Source organism: Gaeumannomyces tritici (assembly GCF_000145635.1).
Source record: "Gaeumannomyces tritici R3-111a-1 unplaced genomic scaffold supercont2.2, whole genome shotgun sequence".
Classification (NCBI taxonomy): Eukaryota; Fungi; Ascomycota; class Sordariomycetes; order Magnaporthales; family Magnaporthaceae; genus Gaeumannomyces; species Gaeumannomyces tritici.
The window spans coordinates 3222147-3238480 of record NW_008804546.1 but is presented as its reverse complement, the minus strand read 5'-3'; the positions used below and the strand labels follow the sequence as shown (position 1 = coordinate 3238480).

General features: G+C 60.1%; 5 protein-coding genes and 2 non-coding genes across 7 annotated transcripts; 3 read left to right on the top strand and 4 right to left on the bottom strand.

Moving 5' to 3' along the window:
- Positions 1-29: 29 nt before the first annotated feature.
- Positions 30-136, bottom strand: GGTG_20066. The gene has a single exon. It is a non-coding gene; the product is annotated as a tRNA-Pro (tRNA).
- A 268-nt stretch (positions 137-404) lies between these two features.
- Positions 405-485, bottom strand: GGTG_20065. Its single transcript has one exon. It is a non-coding gene; the product is annotated as a tRNA-Arg (tRNA).
- A 127-nt stretch (positions 486-612) lies between these two features.
- Positions 613-4054, top strand: GGTG_03662 (hypothetical protein). The gene is made up of 2 exons (XM_009221443.1): positions 613-3326; positions 3397-4054. Exon 1 carries the CDS (start codon positions 843-845, stop codon positions 2997-2999), a length of 2157 nt encoding a protein of 718 aa, XP_009219707.1. The 5' UTR covers positions 613-842; the 3' UTR covers positions 3000-3326; positions 3397-4054.
- GGTG_03661 (hypothetical protein) lies at positions 4040-5002 on the bottom strand (the record flags this gene model as incomplete). The annotated part of the gene is made up of 2 exons (XM_009221442.1): positions 4040-4771; positions 4877-5002. 2 exons carry the CDS (start codon positions 5000-5002, stop codon positions 4115-4117), a joined length of 783 nt encoding a protein of 260 aa, XP_009219706.1. The 3' UTR covers positions 4040-4114.
- Positions 5003-5402: 400 nt separating this feature from the next.
- GGTG_03660 (hypothetical protein) lies at positions 5403-7332 on the bottom strand. The gene is made up of 2 exons (XM_009221441.1): positions 6693-7332; positions 5403-6252 (listed from the first exon to the last, which is right to left on the bottom strand). The coding sequence occupies exons 1-2, from the start codon at positions 6756-6758 to the stop codon at positions 5617-5619; spliced, it is 702 nt and encodes a 233-aa protein (XP_009219705.1). The 5' UTR covers positions 6759-7332; the 3' UTR covers positions 5403-5616.
- GGTG_03659 (hypothetical protein) lies at positions 6902-7895 on the top strand (the record flags this gene model as incomplete). The annotated part of the gene is made up of 3 exons (XM_009221440.1): positions 6902-7028; positions 7525-7595; positions 7878-7895. The coding sequence occupies 3 exons, from the start codon at positions 6902-6904 to the stop codon at positions 7893-7895; spliced, it is 216 nt and encodes a 71-aa protein (XP_009219704.1).
- Positions 7896-9056: 1161 nt separating this feature from the next.
- Positions 9057-14329, top strand: GGTG_03658 (3-hydroxy-3-methylglutaryl-coenzyme A reductase). Its single transcript, XM_009221439.1, has 3 exons — positions 9057-9812; positions 10134-13404; positions 13517-14329. The coding sequence occupies exons 2-3, from the start codon at positions 10226-10228 to the stop codon at positions 13935-13937; spliced, it is 3600 nt and encodes a 1199-aa protein (XP_009219703.1). The 5' UTR covers positions 9057-9812; positions 10134-10225; the 3' UTR covers positions 13938-14329.
- Positions 14330-16334: the final 2005 nt, after the last annotated feature.

Sequence of the window (16334 nt, the reverse complement as noted above, 5' to 3'; positions counted from 1 at the left end):
ATAGGGTTAAAAACGAAGCAAAAGTAATGGGGCCCAACCGGGATTCGAACCCGGGGCCTCGTCCAGATGTGTTCTAGAAGCTAGAACGAGTTAGAAGTAACCCGAAGGACGAATCATACCACTAGACCATTGGGCCAATCGTTTATTGAATGACGGCACCGATGGGTGGCTCGCTTAAATCGAGCTAACAAGTAGTGGGCCGCTGTCGATTCTTAACAAACCTTTCTTTCCACAAACCAACACTACATTACAAAACATAACTTGACTTATTTACACATTTTTTAACTATTTACTTAAAAAAATCTTATCCTTACTTTTAGTGGCAGCTTTACTGCCTGATGCAGAAAAGGACTCCGGGCATGCTCGACAACCGAAAAAGTAAACAGGGTGCAAGCACATACTCACAGGCCTCATGGGACTCGAACCCACAGCCTTCCGCTCACTACGAATAGGAGGCGGACGCGCTACCTTTGCGCCAAAGGCCTTTCTCTGCCATGGAATACTGTTTGAGGTTCTGTCAGGGACACATAACCATAGTCCTGGGTCACCCCACCTTGGGAACTCTAACGCCGCGGAATGATTGGCATAAAGTGGTTGAAAGGGCTGGGGAATGCCACTGGAGGTCCCTAACATTGTAGCACTTTTGCCCACTCATTCATGTGACAAGACCTCCGTGCTGTCGGGGCGCAGGCAAGGCATGACAAATCGGCTGTGGCCTGGAGATTAGGCGCTCACGTCTCCCCGCATGATGCTTTGGTTTATGCTCGCTGTAAATTGTGGTGGGCGCGACGAGACGGGCCGCCACTTTGGCCCTCACAATTAACACCCATCATCTCCCACACATGCCCCGACCCGGGCAAGATCACGGCCACACGCCCGCCATGCTGTCCTCCAAGCCACGGAGCTCCGACGGCTGCTGGACCTGTCGGCTGCGGCGCAAGAAATGCGACGAGGAGCGCCCCGCCTGCGCCGCCTGCCTGTCCCTCGAGATCGAATGCCTGTACAGCGACGCGAAGCCCGAGTGGATGGACGGCGCCGACCTGCAGCGCGACAGGGCCGAGGCCGTCAAGAAGCTGATCAAGCGCAAGGCCGCCTGGAGGAGGGAGCGCCGCCACCTGCAGGGGCTCGAGTCTGGCCTCGGCGAGCTGGAGATGACGGACGGCCTTGACGGCCTGCACGTATCGACCGCCGCCGCCGCCACCGCGCCCCGCCAGCCCGCCGCGTCCTCGTCGCCCCCTCCCAACGGCCACGGCCACGGCCACGACCACGCCCAGGCCCCCCAGCCACCGCCGCCGCCGCGCCCCGACTCCAGCCAATATGCCGCCCCGAGCCCGCCCAGCCCAGGTGGGCCGGCATCGTCCATGTCGGGATTCTCGCCGCCGTGCCACTTGGACTCGTCGCAGGGCACCTCGCCCGAGTCCACCGCTGCCGAGGCGACGACGCACCGCCACACTGTCATGTTCGGCAATGAACACGAACGTGACATCGCCCTGTCCATGACCTACTGCGACTCCGTCTTCCCGTTCCTGTTCCCGTTCTACCGCCCTCAGATGCTCCTCGGCGGCCGCTCGTGGCTCCTTATCGTGCTCGGCAGCAACCGGACGCTCTTCCACTCGGCCCTCAGCCTGGCGTCGTACTTTTTCACCTCAATGTTGCACGGTGGTGAGAACGTATGCTGCCGCGCCGTCTCGCACGACGAGATGTACAGGCAGCAGAACCTGACCGTCAAGGAGCTCATGCTCGACGTCAACGACATCAACCAGAACGGCGTCAAGGGCCGGCTCAAGGAGGCCACGCGGGTTCTGGCTGCCATAATGCAGGTGCTTTGCTTCGAGGTCGCGATTGGAAATACGGGAGGCTCCTCGTGGGCGCTGCATCTCGAGGGCGCCATTACGCTTCTCGATCAAGTCTTCAAACTCAACGCGGAGACGTTGAACAACATCGTCTGCTGGAACAGCATCCTGCGCAGGCTTGACGAGAGGGAGGGCAGCCACCCGCAAATCTTCTTCCCTAGCGCCATAGGCCAGCAGACAGTCGAGCGCCCCATGACCATGATGAACAGCAACCAGTCGTGTCTCTCCTTCTTCGCCGCGGTGCTGCTGTATTTCGACATCGTCAGCAGCACTGCCCTGGAGGCCGCGCCGCGCCTACACTGCTACCACGTCGGGCTGCTACACGGCAAGCGCGATATCCTAGACATGAACCCGGACCTGAAAGAGATGTTGGAAGCGAATGTGAGCGAACATAGCGGTCTGGATACGCCCCTTTTGGATCTGTCGCAAGTCATGGGCGCCGCCAACTGGGCTCTCACCGCCGTCGGCGACGTGGCGGCGCTGGACGCGTGGAAGAAGCAGCAGCGTGCGTCGGGGTCGCTTTCCGTCACGGAGCTGGTGCTGCGGGGCGCAAAGATCGAGTGGCCGCTGCGGCAGCGCATCGCCAGCCTGGATTCCATACTCTGCGGCGGCGGCGGCGGCGAGTGCCAAAGCGTCGTCTCGCAGCCACACCAGCCGCAGCGCCCTCTCCCCATCTATGTGACGGCCCGGGCGCGGGTGGGCGACTTCGAGCGCGGCCCGCGCACCATCGGCGGCGTGGACGGCTCCCTGTCCACGAGCTGGGTGACGCGCATCTGGGCGCAGGCGGCGCTGAGCTACCTGCACGTGGTCGTCAACGGCTGGCAGCCGGCGTCCCCGGCGCTGCGCGAGAGCGTCGGCCTGACCCTGACCCTCCTCCGCACGCGCCTGCCGAGCCCCGACTGCCTCCGCACGTTTGCGTGGCCGCTCGCCGTCACGGGCTGCCTCGCGTCGCCCGAGGAGGAGGAGCCGCTGCGGCAACTGGTCCGGGACGTGGGCCCGCTCGACATCTTCGGGTCCGTCAAGCAGGCCTGGACGGTCATGGAGGGGGTCTGGGCGCGCCGAGCTGAGGTGGAGAACGGGGAGGGCGGCGAGTGGGACATTGCGCGCTGCTTCGGCGTCGGCAACCAGAAGGTTTTCCTCGTGTGAGCTGCGCGGCTTATCGAGGCATCAAACGATCCAAGGCAGTCAGTCATGGCCGCGTTTCTTTGCGCACTCGGCCCGCCAAAAACAAAAGCCAGCAGCGCCCGAACCGGATCTGCGCCGACCCGTACGTGGCCGCAGCAGCGTCCAACGGGGGTGCCACCCTGTCCGGTCTACATTTCAACAGGTTCGAAACATGCTTCACGAGACTTCGCAGCGGCTACGTCTTGCACCGGCTATCATCGCCCCCATGAAACAGCCAGTGCCGTCCATCTTCTGTGGCGACAGGAGGGGCCATCCACTGCAAACTCGGCCGTCTCAACGAGTATTCGAGTGAGCACGCCCAACATGATCACATCCGCTGTCAGATCTGAGCTGAAATGTCCTCTCCTACATGGCGCAGACGAACCGCAAGGCATAAAGGCTCGCAAACTGCCACGTCCCCCAGACAGGACGACATGCGTAGTATGCAGAAAGTCTTGTTTTTTTTTAAGCAACGGTGCTCCCGCAAAGGACCATCCCAACCTACGTCCCGTGTGCATAAGCCTCCTCAACAAGAACCATGTTAGTAGCACCAACTCTAGCTGCATGGCATGCGCCCTAGGACGCTTGTTGGAAAGAGGCTAGAAGGTAACGCCATGGCGAATTCTGGTGAGAAGGTGTGGACGCGAGCATCTTGCCCCGCCGCCTGTCTTTGTCTGGCCTGCCAATTAACCCGCATCTCCCTTGTGCTTTCTGCATCCCAGTCGCTAGACCGCCAGCCCCGTGTGGGGGTATCTGCGCTTGTCGCGCTGTAATGAGGAGGTCTTGCTTCGGAGCCCGTGAGAGATTTGTTGAGAGAACAGATGACCAAACACGATTTGAGACAGCAAATGGGCGTGTCCAGCCTTTGTTTCCGCTGCAAGGGAGATAAGATACATTTCAGTAATTATTGGGAAAACAGTCCAGCACGCTGGGTGCTACGGTCGACAGCATCATCTGTCCTGTTGTACATACACAAATATAAAAGCACCGCCGTCCGGCGAGAACAAGAACAGAGAACCCAGCTATCATACACTCCCCCACACGTTAATATCTGCCGTGGATGGAGGGGGGGAAACAAAGGGCATATGGCCATGCCGTCAACCACAGCAGACGGTGGCCTCCTTGGCGGCGCTCGTCTGGCCCTCGCCCCCGCCGCCGATGGGCTCCCATTGGAACGTCATGGCGCCCAGGAAGGCGCCCAAGAAGATGCAGATGATGAAGTAGCCGTTGTAGTACATGGCCAGCAGCATCAGGAAGTAGGCGACGGCGAACTGCACCGTGTGCAGACCCGCCCGCACCACCTGCTGGCCCAGCGTGGGGCGGAAGGGAGGGGCGGCGCACGGGGCGGCCGCAGTGCCGCAGTTCGTTTTGTTGTCATTGTTGTTGCCGCCGTTGCCGTTGCCGTTGCCGTTGCCGTTACCACTCGCCGCGGCAAAGGCGGGGACGGCTTCGTCGTGCTGGAGGAACTCCTTGGACTCGGCCGCCGTGGTGCTGGCGGAGGAGGCCGCGCCGCGCACGGCGATGAAGCGCAGGACCCGCGGCGGCGATGACGACATGGCGGCGGCGGCCGCCGCCGCCGCCGTGTGACGGCGGGCCAGGAAGCGGTCGTACTCCTTGACGGCGCGGCGCAGGGCCTCGAGGAAGACGGTGAGCAGGACGACGCCGACGCACGAGCCGGCGAACATGGCGGTGCTCGTGATCTGCCAGGTGCTCGAGATGAAGCACACATCCACCGTGTTCCAGTTCCAGAGCATCTAGGGGGAGGGACGATGGTGAACGTGTCAGGAGGGCCGAAGTGTGAAAGGGGGAGGGAGGATAGAGTGAACTGGTGGATTTGGTGGAGAGGGGAAAGGACGCACCGAGATCTTGCACCCGTTGCTGCCGCCATGGCTGGCAATGCCGTTCATCCCGGGCATGTTGCTCATGACGTGGCCGGTGTGTTCGGGGGCGGGCGAGCTGCCGCCGCTGGTAGTGGTGGTGTTCATGATGGCCAAGATTTCGATGTCGGTCGGTATTGGAGATGGCCTGTAGCATATACGGCAAGATAGAGAGAGAGATATGGAGATGGAGAGGCCTTTGCTTTTCTAAACAAGTCCGCCGCCAGGCTTGGGTGGAGAGAGACTCGACTGAGCGCGGGAAGGGGGCGGACGGGGGGCTGGGAGCGGCATGCTGGCAGGGTGCCAAAGGCGGATGAACAAAGAAGGCCTCGAGACCAAGGGAACATACGGCCGGCCGGCGGTGGCAATCTCGAGGCGTGACCGAGGGCAGACAAAGAGAAATTTGCGCCGAGGCACAAAGATAGCCTCAGTGGTGGCAGATAGCCTGCCGGATATGGACAGCTGAGACCGCCGCTTACGACCTGGAGGACTCCCGTGAATGCCATGATTGTGAAAGCCAGGCTAAGGGGTTTATTTTTGGAACTGAGGATGGTGATAATTCATGGAAATATCTGCTACCGTGTGAGCGAGCAGCTGATCGCTTTGGGACGGGGTTTTGCCCAACATGGCTGATCCCATAAGGGGCAAACTATGGATAGATGGTAAAAAAAAAACACATAGAGCCAGACAGGCATAATCTCAGAACCTCAGCAGTCCCTCGTTCAAATCCGCGCAGCGCCCAGCCTCAGCCGCGCCACCTCGGGCGAGTTGACGCCGACGACGGCGACGCCCCCGGCGCGGATCTCGTCGCGGACGGCGGGCCAGCCGTCCGGGTCGACGGGCCGGGTGGCGTCCTCGACGATGCAGGTCACGAAGCCCTCGGCGGCGGCGTCGAGCGCCGTGCTCTTGACGCAGTAGTCCGCGGCCAGGCCGACGACGTAGACGTGGGTGGCGCGGGCGGCGCGCAGCAGCGCGGCCAGGCCGGAGTCGCTGACGCGCGGGCGGGCGAGCGGGTCGTGGAAGGCGCTGTACATCTCGACCTCGGGCCGCGTGCCCTTGTCGACGACGGCGTCGACGCGGCGGCGGTCCAGCTCGGGCACCAGCTCGGCGCCCCCGGTGCCCTGCACGCAGTGGACGGGCCAGAGGCGCGTCTCGTACGTCTCGGCCGCGTTGAGCGGGTTCACGACCGTGGCCGTGTCGACAAAGGGCCGCTTGCCCGCGTGGTTGGCCGCGAACGACACGTGATCGGGCGGGTGCCAGTCCCTGGTCGCCACGCGGAGCACCAGGCCCGACGCCGAGAGCAGCTGGTTGACCACGGGCGCGATGTCCCGGCCGTGCGCGACGGCCAGGGAGCCGTTCTGTGTTGGGCCGTGGGTGTCAGCCGTTGTTGCAAAGGAGCAAAGCCTCAGTTTCCCCCAACCCAGAGCCTAGCCGCTCTGTCCAGGATGCGGCTAGTATGTAGGCTGTAGCACGCCCCCTCCCCCCGCATGGGAGGGAAAGCCCAACACCTGGGTCCAAACACCCAGGGTGCATGTGGCTTGAGCCTGCTTGTTTTCTTCCCTGGGGCTCGCGCGGATGAGACATGGATGAGTTGATGCCATGCACTAGCCGAACCGAACGAACCAACTGGCCATCATCCCATGCCCACTCCCAATCGCATTCCTTGGGTGGCATGCGCCAGGGATGGAAGGTCGGCCATTCACCAATGGCCGCTTTTGGCGGAATAAGCAAAAAGGAGAGAGAGACAAAACAAAGCGATGGACAAAAAGTCACAAGATGCACGTAGCGCCAAACTCACCGGTGGGCAAAAGTCCTCCTGGAAATCTACCACCAGAAGCGCGGGCCTAAAATTTCCGTCGGCCATTGTTGTGCTTGGCCGTGTCAACTGGTCCGAAGCCAGGATGGAAGGTTGAGAGGTAAGTGCTATGTGCTATGCGGGCTAAATGGCCGACGGGCGACCAAGGTATATGGGTACTGATGGCCCTCGTGCCAAAAAGAAACCCCAAAATGTCCGATGGGACCGCGGTCGATGTTGGCCTGGATCAGCGTTCCCGGATGTTTCAAACACGACCGAGTTCGGTCCGTTTCAATTTTAGCAGCGCGTGGCCAGTGATCAGTCGGGCTGCCCAGGGGTGTGAGCAACTGGTCCCGGCTGCTATCTTACGGGCCTTTCCCTGGAAGCTGTTGGTAGATATTTCCGTGCCGATAAGGATGGATGGATGCTAGCCAGAAACTAGCTGGGGCCGACGCGGGAGCCAGAAGGTCTCTGTGGAAACCTGCTCGCTCGCTCGCTCGCTCATGGCTGTTGCGCACCTCAGATGCAAACAAACGAGCACATTCAACAGCGTGCCGAGGTCCCAGCACAGTCGGTGGAGGCGCATGTGAGTTCACAGGGTGGGCAAGAGTAATAAGGGCAGATCAATCTGAGGTTGGCAGCGCTTTGGGGGCTGTCAGATCTCGACGATGGAACACAAGAAGAGTCAGTAGTCAGTCGCAGCAGTCAGTCGCAGCAAAGGATCAATGATCTGTCAGCCTAAATGCACGCAGCTCGGATAACGGCTTGTGAGCAAGCCTGAAAGTGCCATTTTCTTGCTATCATGTCATCCAGCAGCCTTCCTGACATCATGCAGGCTTGAGGCTGGGTATCCAGGTAGACGGTTGCATGGGCTCCAAGAATGGGCTCCAAGTACAGGGCACCGTCGTGAGTGAAGCCAGAACAGAGACAGCAATGTATGCAGTATGCAGAGGGCCGCGCGCCGTCTCTACCAATCCGAAAACATCCCGATTGATGGCAAATGCCAAGACAGGCGATCCTCGTCCTTTTCCGCGAATCCCTCGTGTGTCGCTCGAGGCAATTTCCCCACTGCAACGCGACAATTGTCGGGAAATGGAGCGTTACATAACATAACCTTGGTTAAGAGCGAGTAAAGGCATCCGTTCGAACAATGTCGTTGAATATTGACCAGACCCATCATGCCCGCAGCGGCTTGACAGTCCCTGATTCTCCCATTCCATTCCCAGCCAGCACCGCTGTTAAGACGCCCAATGACGACATCTCTGAACGTCTCATTTTGCTGTGCCGCTTGTTTCCAGGTTGGCATCGGGCGCCTCCAGCGGCATGTTTGGCGCAACGAAATAAGTCCCATCATCATTTCTCCGGGATGGGCTCCTAACAACGACAAGAGACGCCTGCAATGGCTCCTTCAAAACAAACACCGGGCCCATTGGCTCCCTCTGCTAGTCTCAATGGCTCCCGGGCTGCATTGCAGGTGTCTGCGGCTGCCTGCGTGTGTTGGTAAACCAGCCTGCCGACGTGTCTGCTCAACCATATACCTAGCACATATCTAATACATATTATTTATCCGTGCTATCAGTCCGTCTGGTGCGCTGACTTGGTCCACAGCACAGCTGTGCAACTTGGACCCCCGCGCCGCATCCCCCGTAGGATCGAACCCTTGTGGTGGCGTGCACTCAGGCACAAGCCGCAGCCATCACTCATCGTCTGATATCAGATGTGTGCAACCGCCAGAGGCAAGGCACGGGACCACCGTTCGTGTGCTTGTGCGTGTACTTGTGCGTGTACTGTAACGTCAACATCACCCCCAGCCACCGGCCAGACGCTACCATCAGCCACCCCGGTCCATATTTTCATTATCATCATCGTGCTCGTTTAGGGGGCAGCTTCTGGAACTGGAATGCCATCCCCAAGCCTAGGGGCGCATGATAGCAAGAGAGCTGGATGATAGGTAAACTCCCTCGTGGCGGGCTGATCCCCGTCCCTCCCACCCGCGAGGGCCCACCGAGTCGCCGCCGAGTTTGCCCGTACTCCATCCGACAGAGAGAATAAAGGGATCACAAAAAATGAGCAGACAATTTGGCGACGTGGACATTCTCAACTCAACGCTTGGCCAGACCCAGAGCTATCACATCACCCTTGACCGCCTTCCTAGCTGCAGACCGCTCCGACTGCAGGAGACATGGATTTGCGGCACACAACTCGTCGGTGGTTGTTTGTGGGTGACTTGTCAACCCGTTGGGGGCCGCCCAACGAGGTGCAAGGGTTGGCGGCAGTGTCAAGGTTGCCCCAGTGGCTTGCCCTGCCAGCTGTAGATGGGCAGGGTTGGACGGTGAAGGCGCTATCTGTCGCACTCGAGTGGCTTATCGCGGGTGGGGTCGCCAGGCAGTGCAGGGGCGTGGCATCCTAATTCTCGGTGCCAGCTGCTCGGCGCGGGCTGACCGGGGCCCCATCCGAACGTGAAGAGCGAGAATTGGAAGGCAAGGAAAAAAAAAAAAAAAAAAAGTTGCGCGTCTCCAATTTCTAGCCCCGTCGCAATGGAAGCGGGAATGGAGGGGACAAGAAATCGGGTTTAAAATCGCGACCAGTTCCGGGTGACGATCCCCCCTGTCTGGATCCGCCTGCCCCTTCGTTCTAGTCCGTTGTTGGCTTCTCCCAGTCTCCATTCCCCTTCTCCATGTGCTGTCGTTTTTCTCTAGACACCGTCCCCTTTTTGCTCCTTTTCTCTCTTGCTGTCCCTGTTGCCATTGGAGTCGAGAGAGGCTGGTGAGTTTGTGTGCGGGCTACACTTGCAGCTCGCTCAAGACGGCACCTTGGAGAGACCACACCATCGTCATCTCCACGGTTGAACTCTTCCCAACAAAGAAAGACTCGCCCACGCACACCTCCCCTTCCCGCCGTCCCATCTTCCGAGACCCGCCGGACTCGTGGAAACCTTGAGCGGAACTCGAACAAAAACATCGAAAAAAAGACCGGCGTTTAACCCTGCCAACGCCTACCGCGGCCGAACCTACTGCCAGTAGTCCGATCAAGCCATCCCAGCAGACGGCAGACAGCTACGCAGAACCGCACAACTCACTGTTCCAGACACAGGCGCACCCCTCGAGGTGCCCGCCTAGACAGGTACGTCCGCATGATGTCCGCCAGGAGATCAGTCTGGGCCTCTCGGGGCAGCTAGCTCCTTCACGGAGCTCCTGCCATCTACTACGTATCCCGTCTTCCCCGTCGACGCCTCGCGCCCTGGCACTTCCACCCCCGCCCGCCACTGCGCAGCAGTATCCCCAGCAGCAGTATCCCCAAACAGAGCCTCGTGCGCCTCGCCTCATTGAAAGCTGCGACCAGCCGTCACGATGCTGTCCTTGCTCTTCCCCACGAGACCGAGGGTTTCTTTTGCTCTGCCAGACCTCCCGCAAGACCAGTATCGCTCACCAGGCCCCCCAATAGATCTAGAAGTCGCCGACCTCGCCCGCGCAGACCCCGTCCACAGCCGATGGTCCCCGGCCACCGCCGACGACTCCTCGCCCTGGGCCTTCGACATGATTGCCTCATCCCTGATACCCTCGCGGTTTAGGGGCGAGCAGCCGGCCTCGCAGGCTGCCGCCCCCTCGCGCATCAACAAGAAGGTCACGCCCGTGCTCCAGTTTCTGGCCAGCATCACGTCGGCGCACCCCATACACACCGTCGTCATCGTGGCCCTGCTCGCGAGCTCCACCTACATCGGCCTGCTCGAGGAGAGCCTGTTCGATTCCAGCTGGAGCGTCCGCCGCGCCGACTGGGGTTCGCTGACCGAGGGCAGCCGCAGCCTCCGCGCCGGGCCCGACACGGCATGGAAGTGGCAGTCGCACGACCTGCCCGAGAAGGCGCCCGTCGCGGGCGCCACCCACAAGGCCCTGCTGACCCTCATCTTCCCCGAGTCCCTGTCCAACGACGCGCCCAAGACGGCGCCCCTCCTCAATGCTGTGCCCACCCCCGAGAACCTCTCGGTCACGCCGCTGCCCTCGACCTCGAACCCCCTCACGGCATACTCGCAGGACTCGGCCCTCGCCTTCTCGATGCCCTACGACCAGGCCCCCCGCTTCCTGACGGCCGTCCAGGAGATCCCCAACGACATCCCCGACCAGGAGACGCGCGAGTCCTCGGCCTACGGGCGCGAGAAGAAGATCTGGATCATGAAGGCGGCGCGCGTGCATACTAGGAGCAGCATCGTGCGCTGGGCCCAGAACTCATGGGTTGAGTTTATCGACATGCTCAAGAACGCCGAAACTCTGGACATTATCATCATGGTGCTCGGGTACCTGTCCATGCACCTCACGTTCGTTTCGCTTTTCCTGTCAATGCGCCGCATGGGATCAAACTTTTGGCTGGCCGCCAACACTCTCTTTTCGTCCGTCTTCTCCTTCCTCTTCGGCCTGCTCGTGACCACCAAGCTGGGCGTGCCAATCACCATGATGCTGCTCTCCGAGGGCCTGCCCTTCCTCGTCGTCACGATTGGGTTCGAGAAGAACATCGTCCTGACCCGCGCCGTCCTGTCCCACGCCATCGAGCACCGGCGCCCGGACGCGGTTAAGCAGTCCGGCAAGGGCGCTGGCGGCCAGAGATCAGACCGCGGCGCCGCTAGCCCCAACGAGGCGGCCTCCCACTCGGTCATTCAGTACGCCATCCAGGCGGCCATAAAGGAGAAGGCCTACGGCATCATCAAGGACTATGCCATCGAGATCCTCATACTCGTGGCCGGAGCAGCTTCTGGCGTCCAGGGCGGTCTTCAACAGTTTTGCTTCCTGGCGGCTTGGATTCTCTTCTTCGACTGCATCCTGCTCTTTTCCTTCTACACGGCCATCCTGTACATCAAGCTGGAGATCAACCGGATCAAGCGCCACGTCCAGATGCGCAGGGCCCTCCAGGACGACGGCCTCAGCCGTCGGGTTGCTGAGAATGTCGCCAAGAGCAACGACGGCTCCAGCACGTCGCTCTTCGGCAAGCAGATCAAGAGCACTAGCGTCCCCAAGTTCAAGGGATTGATGGTGTCGGGCTTCATCATCATCAACCTGCTCAATCTCTGCACCATCCCCTTCCGCAGCACCCACTCCCTGTCGTCGCTCTCATCGTGGGCCGGGGGGCTCGGCGGCGTGCTCAACTCACCGCCTGTCGATCCCTTCAAGGTCGCGTCCAACGGGCTCGACACCATCCTGAGCGAGGCCAAGGCCACCAACACGGATACCATCGTCACGATCCTGACCCCCATCAAGTATGAGCTCGAGTACCCCTCCATTCACTACGCCCTCCCTCCCAAGTCGGCCGTCCCCTCGGACGACGACCTGGGCTACGGCATGGGCGGCCGCATGGTCGGTGGCATCCTGAAGAGCCTCGAAGACCCTGTCCTCTCCAAGTGGATTGTCATTGCCCTCGCCATGAGTGTTGCTCTGAACGGCTACCTTTTCAATGCCGCCCGTATGGGCATTAAGGACCCCAACCTTCCCGACCATCCCATCAACCCCAAGGAGCTTGCCGATGCCCAGAAGTTCAACGAGACCGACACGGCCACCCTGCCGCTGGGCGAGTACCAGCCCCCGACAGAGCCACCCACGCCTAGGAGGCTCCCAAGCCCTCCGGCTATGGACCACGAGGGCGACGCCGGTCGGCCCGCGACTAACGGATCCCCCGAGCCCCCCGCTGTGCCCCGCACCGCTGCCGAGATCGAGAAGATGCTCAAGGAGAAGCGCGTCTACGAGCTGTCGGACGGGGAGATCGTCGCCCTGTCGCTCAAGGGCAAGGTTCCCGGCTACTCGCTTGAAAGGAGCCTGAAGGACTGCACCCGCGCCGTCAAGATCCGCCGTAGCATTATCGCGAGGACCAAGGTCACCCAAGAACGCACCGGGCTCCTGGACAGGTCGAAGCTGCCCTACAAGAACTACAACTGGGAGCAGGTTCTCGGCGCCTGTTGCGAGAACGTCATTGGTTACATGCCCCTGCCTGTCGGTGTCGCCGGTCCCCTCGTGGTTGACGGCCAGAGCTACTTCATCCCCATGGCCACGACCGAGGGTGTTCTTGTCGCCAGCGCCAGCCGCGGCTGCAAGGCCATCAACGCCGGCGGCGGTGCTGTGACGGTACTTACTGGAGACGGCATGACACGCGGCCCTGCTGTCGGGTTCGAGACGCTGGAGCGCGCCGGTGCCGCCAAGCTTTGGCTCGATTCCGAGGCCGGCCAGACCATGATGAAGCGCGCCTTTAACTCCACCAGCCGATTTGCTCGTCTCGAGAGCATGAAGACAGCCATCGCCGGCACCAACCTGTACATCCGATTCAAGACCACCACCGGCGACGCCATGGGAATGAACATGATCTCTAAGGGCGTTGAGCACGCCCTCGGCGTCATGGCGACCGAGGGCGGCTTCGACGACATGTCTATCCTGACGGTCAGCGGCAACTACTGCACGGACAAGAAGCCGGCTGCCATCAACTGGATCGACGGACGCGGCAAGAGCGTGGTGGCCGAGGCCATCATCCCGGCCGACATCGTCCGCAGCGTTCTTAAGATCGAAGTAGACGCGCTCGTCGAGTTGAACATTTCCAAGAACCTGATCGGGTCGGCCATGGCCGGCGCCATCGGTGGCTTCAACGCCCACGCCGCAAACATTGTTGCCGCCATCTTTCTGGCAACCGGACAAGACCCGGCGCAGGTTGTTGAGAGTGCCAACTGCATCACCATCATGCGAAAGTGAGTTTCCCTCCTCGGCGTCCTTCTTCCTCCCTTTGGCTTTGATTTCCCGACCCATCTTCACTGTTTCCCAGCCATGTACTAACCGGTATTACCCATTCCCTTTCTCCAGCCTGCGCGGATCTCTGCAAATCTCGGTCTCTATGCCTTCGATCGAAGTCGGCACCCTCGGAGGTGGCACAATCCTGGAGCCACAGGCGGCTATGCTGGACATGTTGGGCGTGCGCGGCCCGCACCCCACCAGCCCCGGCGAGAACGCTCGGAGGCTCGCGCGGCTGGTGGCAGCGTCGGTTCTCGCAGGCGAGCTGTCCCTTTGCAGCGCCCTGGCTGCCGGCCATCTGGTCAGGGCCCACATGCAGCACAACCGGTCTGCGCCGCCCACCAGGAGTGGCACCCCGGCTCCGCCCGGTAGTGGACCTGGAGCCAACGGCGCCTTGACTCCTGCGGGCCTGTCCATGACACCGACCGCCGCGGGTCTGCGGGGCCCCATAAGCTCGGCTAGTCTCGAGAGGGCTGCCGCCGTCGGCCGGTGATGAGCTGGCGGTGCAGAGAGGGAGTGGTGACGGTAGCGATGAATTGAGGATTGGCTTGATCCAGAGCACCGTGATGTATATACAAGCAATATGCCAGGGGCATATTGGTTCGAGGCATGACGCTCGCATGCCCGCAAACCAGCACCAGCGATTTTGAGGGACGGGGACTTTGCCTGGCCCTCGCGGCAACGGCCGACCCGAACTGGCAGTGTGGCCAGAACACCCTCCAAGCGACATACCTTGTCTGTCTTCTTTGCGATTGGTCTAGAGCTTTTACCTCATCATCGAGGTATTCAGGTAGATAGCGGGCATCCCTGAGCCCAGTTGTGGAGCGGCTGTACGCCCTTCCATGCACAATAGCAATAATTTTTGGTTCTTTTATTATTTCCGCGCCCCATCTCGCGTGCACGTCTGCTGCCTAACGACCAGATTATTGGATACGGCCCAAACCGACTTGATCTTGTTGGGCACATTTTCTGTCCATTTGGGAACCCATATTGGGATCAAGTGCCCCTTTCCATGCTGCCCGTCTGGTGGGGGACAAGTCAGGGTTTGATTCCCAGTGGCCAAGGGAACACGTGTGAGGTCGTTCAGTGGGTGTGGCATGCGTGCTTATAATTGGCTGTCAACCCGTTCTGCCCGCTGCAGGTCTCTCGCGTGCACTTGTTTCCTTTCTTCTTACGTACGTAACGTCGGCGGCCGCGCAGCAAACGCCGTCCTCCCAAACAATTGCGGGCGTTACTCGCCACCCCCCGCCAGCTCCCCGCTAGGTCCCCGCCACAAAAAAAACACAGCCGGGATCCCGTGGGCCATCAGGGCTGTCTGCCGTGGTGTGCCAAGCTATCGATTTGACGTCTGGCGCGGCCCATGTCGTGTGTCGTTGGGGGCAGTTGAACGACGCATTGGGGCGCCAGGAGATTTGACAGCCTTAAATTCATGAGCTGGTTGGTAATGGACTGTGAGCTGGCTTTTCTTTTCTTCTTTAGGCTGCTCTTCTCTCCTTTTGCCTCGTGACTCTTCTTCTTTTTTTCTTTCTTTTTTTTGCCACGCTCCTTCTACACCGTGTCTTGATTCCCCATTGCCACACCTAGGCATCGCGCGCCTCGTTTGGGCTGGCACAACCGCCTCCTCTGGCCTGGACCGGCCGGCAGCTAGTGACGAGCTTGTGCAAGGCCATGACTTCGAACAATACCCAAGTGTGGGCCTCATTGTTATGACTCGAATATTCCTCGGCCATGCCCCTTTCGCACGGTCGGCATCGTCGGGCAGCTATTGCCATTCAGTGATGGGTGCTACGACACGAGATATCGCCCCTTACATCTAGGTCCCGATCAGAAATGTTTTTTTTTTTGTTGCTCGCGTCATTCACTCACTCTTTCCACTCTCTAGCCCTCATTACCTTTTACAGCCTCAACAAAGACAAGAGACAAAGAACTTGGAACAAGAAGCAAAGCGGACAAAGGCGATACAATAGCAAGCGACTGACGGCCCCCCTCTATAAAACTAGCCCGGCTGCTTCGACACGACAGTGGGATTTCCCCCGCTGAGCGTACATCCACACTCTGCTTTTGTCATCACCTCATTTTCCTTGGCGAGAATGGATAGCACAAAGACTCATCCTAGGCGTTTCAACCACCCCGGTGGTCAGAGCTGCACCCTGGGGAGGCAGGACGCCTTTCGATTCAAAACTAGCCAAAGCGACACGGTGGGACCAACAGTTCCAGCCTCAGAGCAGATCACGAACACGGGCAGCCGGCTGGAGGCGCCAGGCCCGCAAGGAGCACGGGGCAAGGCCACGAAGTAGCCTGTAAGAAAAACATTGAATAGCCAAGAGGTCTCGACAGGAAGCCCTGCCCGCCCTACATACAGTACATATATACATCTTCTAAAACACATAGCTCCCGTATCGTTCCACTCTGGTACTACAAATGCAAACTCCCCGTCTTCGTAGTTTGGCCCGTAGGCTGAGAGGCAAAAAAAACCCCCAAAAAAAAGAGAGAAAAAAAAACATGTGATGTGACACCCAGAGAGGCCGTGACGTGAAAAAGGCCTCCCTTCGTACCGCAGTCGGGACACGGCATGGGCGGTAGCCACTCGAACGCCGTGGTCGCAGGAAAGAGCGCCCGCGCAAAAGTCATGTTGGTATCCGTTCCGCTATGTTACCATCCAGACCAGCTCCATTGGCTTTCCCGTGTGCACCCTCCGGCTTGATATCATGCGCTTCCCGCGCCAGGCAACTTTGGTACCTGGGCCTAACTTGCTCTAGCTTTGCGGCTTGTCCTGTATGTTGTAGCCCATGCCCAGCTGCCGAGCTAGAATGCACAAAAGGTCGTGTCTCGCTTCGTCCTCGGGCACCAGCGGAGCCGGCTCGCCCTTGGGGTTTTGTTTTGTCGTTTT

What these genes read in the sequence shown, in the direction of transcription:
- GGTG_03658 (XM_009221439.1), top strand. Translation starts at nt 10,226, where the DNA reads ATGATTGCCTCATCCCTGATACCCTCGCGGTTTAGGGGCGAGCAGCCG. An exon ending in TGCATCACCATCATGCGAAA is followed by an intron (nt 13,405 to 13,516) that starts GTGAGTTTCCCT and finishes CCCTTTCTCCAG; the next exon opens with CCTGCGCGGATCTCTGCAAA.
- GGTG_03660 (XM_009221441.1), bottom strand. Translation starts at nt 6,758, where the DNA reads ATGGCCGACGGAAATTTTAGGCCCGCGCTTCTGGTGGTAGATTTCCAG. An exon ending in AGGAGGACTTTTGCCCACCG is followed by an intron (nt 6,253 to 6,692) that starts GTGAGTTTGGCG and finishes GGCCCAACACAG; the next exon opens with AACGGCTCCCTGGCCGTCGC.
- GGTG_03662 (XM_009221443.1), top strand. Translation starts at nt 843, where the DNA reads ATGCCCCGACCCGGGCAAGATCACGGCCACACGCCCGCCATGCTGTCC.